This window comes from Poecilia latipinna, unplaced genomic scaffold (genome assembly GCF_001443285.1).
Source record: "Poecilia latipinna isolate Pla-1442-1.1 unplaced genomic scaffold, P_latipinna-1.0 Scaffold396, whole genome shotgun sequence".
Classification (NCBI taxonomy): Eukaryota; Metazoa; Chordata; class Actinopteri; order Cyprinodontiformes; family Poeciliidae; genus Poecilia; species Poecilia latipinna.
In genome coordinates, this window is record NW_015113012.1 from 159,520 (window position 1) to 163,736 (window position 4,217).

At 39.2% G+C, this 4,217-nt stretch overlaps 1 protein-coding gene across 2 annotated transcripts in view; it reads left to right on the forward strand.

Moving 5' to 3' along the window:
- Window positions 1-3,267: 3,267 nt before the first annotated feature.
- The window catches only part of depdc7a (DEP domain containing 7, paralog a), an 11,133-nt gene continuing 10,183 nt past the window's right edge, over window positions 3,268-4,217 (forward strand). For both annotated transcript variants that reach the window (XM_015037133.1, XM_015037134.1), the window contains exon 1: window positions 3,268-3,383. In XM_015037133.1, coding sequence (XP_014892619.1) covers window positions 3,353-3,383 — 31 coding nt within the window. In that variant the 5' untranslated portion in view covers window positions 3,268-3,352. The remainder of the gene's footprint in view (window positions 3,384-4,217) is intronic.

Here is a 4,217-nt window from a genome sequence, read left to right on the forward strand (position 1 = left end):
AAGTTCGGTTCTAATCAAAAATGCTCTTTTGATCCCAAATAGAAATTAAATGTTGTAAATATAAAAAGTTATTTCAGCTGGTGATGGCCATGGGCAGGAAAGGCCTCCTGTAGCTGTCTGTACTACAATGAATTTGAAGAAGCCTCTGACTGGAGACACCCCTTCAACGTTTCCACATTTTAAGCACAACATAGCTGAGTTTTTCCCACAATGAAACGTGGTCTTGAGTCTCGACAGAATCATGATGTCGGGATCTGATGTCGGGATCTTGTTCTGCAGAAATATGGAGTTTCTGGGAATATGGATGGATATAAACTTATTAGAGGCTTCAAAAGACTGTGACCTGTTGTTCACCTCCCAACAGGTCAAAGACTTGTTGACTTACAGGGAGCACTACAATAAAATGGCTCGGGTGAACGCATTTGTATGTGTTAGAAAGGTCCAGTCAAAGTCTAGATGGAAGTACATTCAACAAGTTGTGACACAACTTAGAGACTCTTGTCACAACGAACGCTTTTCGTTTGCTCCAAATGAGTTAGATTTATTGTCCTGCGAAAGGCGAGCAAAACGAAAGTGACAGTCTGAATGTGCAAATACTTTTTTAGGCCTTGCACTTTGCATTTGAACGCCACCTTCTGAGAACATTCCCCAGGATATTCGTCATCATCTTCAATTCATGCAGATCTTCATGACTAATAAGTCGGAGAAACAAAAGGAAGTACACAAAGCCTTCTGGGCACATCGAATGCAGCAGAAGAGTAAATACTGCTCTGCCCTTGTAGACCAGACCGTCTGATGACGATTGCATTCCGTCTTTCTCTTCCTGTGATGCTTCAGGCCACGCTCAAGGTGGAGGCTCCTTGCGTCGCGTTTACAAAACACCAGCGCATCACGCAGCGGCGCATTCAGACGAGGAGCCGCAAAACCAGTTCAACCCTCGGCTTGCGATTCCTGGCACTGACCGGGCTACATTTCCTCCAGCATGTGTAAACAATAGAAATATGCAGCTACAGAAAAGGCTGAGGCATCCTGCTTGCTCCGTAAAGCAACACAGCACATACGGGTTTAACAGGACTTTACTCTTTAAACATCGAGTTAGATGTTTACAACTAACCATTAACTGGTTTTATCTTTACGAGTGTATATATTTCCCCTACTGGCTTTGACGACGTCTCTGATGTGTTCTGTTGTTCCCTTTGTTTCCAAGAGAAAATAGAAGAGCTTCTGTTTACCTGTTCTCATTCTAGATTTAAAAAAGCGTTCTAATCACTGCAACACATTAATTAGAAGAAAAAAAAATCCTCATTTATAGAACATTTGAAATGCAATTTGCGTGATTAGATGCCAACAGTGAACGATTACAAAAAATGGTATAATGGAGGCAACTACTCAATCATACTTTAATTGGTATAGCACCTTAAAATGTTGTGGATAACATTGTAAGGAAGGAAAACAGTACCTTCCTTCCTATCTAGGAGAAACAAAGACATCTTATCAAGGTCAATATGCGCTACAGTGTCAACTATGACACAAACATCAGCACAACTGCCCAGGAGAAAACATCGCCGTGGCCGCCATGTTGACAACAACCAACGAAGAAGACAAAACATACAGACACAAAATGCAGTTTGACTTTTCGTAAAACTAGTAAAATATTTAGTGGAAAATAAAAATGATAAATAGTCCGACAACTAAATAAAAGTATGTTTTATTTATGACAATTGGAATATTTAAAAACCTAATACCAGCATTCTGGTTTTGAAGCAGTTTCAATTGGGATTTTTGTTCTTTTAACTAGAGAAAATAACATCACAACAACAATCCAATGCAACTACATTGTTGGCGTCAGCTTAGAAAAGCCATGTCTGATATTAAATAAACTATTTTTCAGATTAATAAATCCATTTTTTTTACTTAAAGTGTCTCTTAACCCCGAAGCCGGACCAATAAATGACTCCTGTTCATTTCCCTCGAGCTTCAGGCTTTACTTCAGGTTTTTCTCTCTTAGTTTCAGAATCCGTCACTGAGGTGGAATTATAATCCGGCTTGTGTTTTCAGGACAGGCAGCAATATGAAGCTGTTAGTCATCAGAGCACATAGGAATGAACTGACACAAGCCTGATTAACATTCAGTTCACTGGCAAGGCACCAAGGCAGGTGTGTTAGGAATATCATTACTTTCGTCTACAGGTTTTCAAAACACCACATGAATCCAAAGTAAAGCCAAACAGCTTAAGAAAGTTTTATCTTTAAAAATGACAGACTAACCCTAAACAGACACCAAAATGAAGAAACTTTTAGAGCATGGAAGCAGTTCCTTCTAAGGTCAGGATTTTAATCTCATTTCCCTGTGGATTATTCTAAGTGCTTCTAACATATAAATAAAAACCTGACATCTTCAACATGTTCACCGATCATGGAATGAAAGACGGCTCAATGTTTATTCTTCTGTGAAAATGCCCAAAGGATTGTGATCTAACCAGTTTGTCGCAGTTGCATGCCTCACCCTTTACAACTCATTCCCCCCTGATAAGAGCTTCAGTCTCCTTGAGGAGCGCCGTCCCTACAGCCCCATCTTACTGCTACGTCTAAAGATTTTTCAGGAAATGAAATAAATCCAGATCTTGAGTTTTCTCAGCCCATGTCACCTGAAACATAGAGGGCATCAACACATGGCATTGTCCCCTGAGGCATCTTCAGTCACATGCTCCAAACCTCTGTGACGCACATAGTTGCTTTGGCTGTTTGTGTTTTACAGTTTGAATCTGAAATTGCTTGACTGATTTTTATTTATTTATTTTTTTTCCTCTGATGGATCCAGAGGTCAGGACCTTCTTATTTAAAGGTGTAACCCGGTCAAATGTGTTCCCATAATTGGAGGGGTGAGTGTGTGAAAAGCTATGAAAAATCCTACTGGATTGTTTCTATTTCCTCATTAGTGTTATTCTTTTAGCTCAATGAAGCTTATTAGAGTAAATTAGAAGACAAAGGGACGTGATTGTAACTTCTCTGTAACAAATAAACACAATTCTTCACACAGGTGAAGAATTGTGTTTCTTCACACAGAAGCATTATTGTAGAAATGCCGTCTTTATTTTATTTTTATTTTTTTTAACCGTATTTTCAACTTTGACAGAAGTCTCCAAAATGACAAAACAATCGCAGAAATGCTCCTTTTGTTAAAGTTCTGTGATCAGTGGGACGGCTCATTGTGGGGTCGGGGAGTGAGGGCGACATAAATAATGCATGATATAGTTGGGGGAGGGAGGAGCAGGAGTTTCGACGCTGTCTGCTGTTTGGCTCCGTGCGTCACGTTTTTGACTTGGAAAGCGCAGGGACATGGTGCGGATGGATGGCTGTCCACACGGCCACAAGAGGACCAGGTAACCGCGATTTATTGATTTTGAAACATTATTATTATTATTATTATTATTATTATTATTATTATTATTATTATTATTATTATTATTATTATTATTTCATTGGGGTTTTTTTAATGGAATATATTTACTGGTTGTTTTTATAAACTGTTGCTGCGTAAATACGAAGATTTTGTCGAATCATTTTACGCATGACTCCTCTCACGTAATGTTGCTCTGTCTGTAGTTAACTAGAACCACTGGCGACTGAGAAGAACAAACGGATTTACCTCTATAAGCATTTTTTTTTTTCAGTTTTCAAAAGTTTGTGTGGGAAGAGTATTTTAGTTACACTGAATGGAAATATATATTTCTTTACGTTTATCTAATGATCAAAAAGCCTGTCATAAGTATTCTGTTTTTAGAAGTGGTCCGTTTGACATTTGCTCCGTGCAGACTCAGCAGTCTCAGTCTACGGCGTGTTTGTGTCACAACATGACTACAAAAAAAAAAAAAAAAAAAAGATGATTTAGCATAATACTCCACACAGGATATGAGGGTTTAAATTCATGCGTGCCAATAACCCAACGAGGTTCAAGCTGCGCCCCGAAGCCAGATCGCTTAATCTGACTGGTCTTAACTTGCAGAAGGAGCGGAGATATTATCTTCCACCGGCTGTGATTTGACTGTGCCACGCTGCGTTTCCATCGACCGGATTTATCCCCTTCTTATTCTCCGCTTAGTGGTTTAACAGCAGTAATGCAGAGAGTTAAAGAAACAGCAAAAAAAAAAAAAAAAAAAAAAAAAAAAAGGCCCCCCTGGGGGAAAACCCCCCCCCCCTTGCTGAATTTTTTCCCC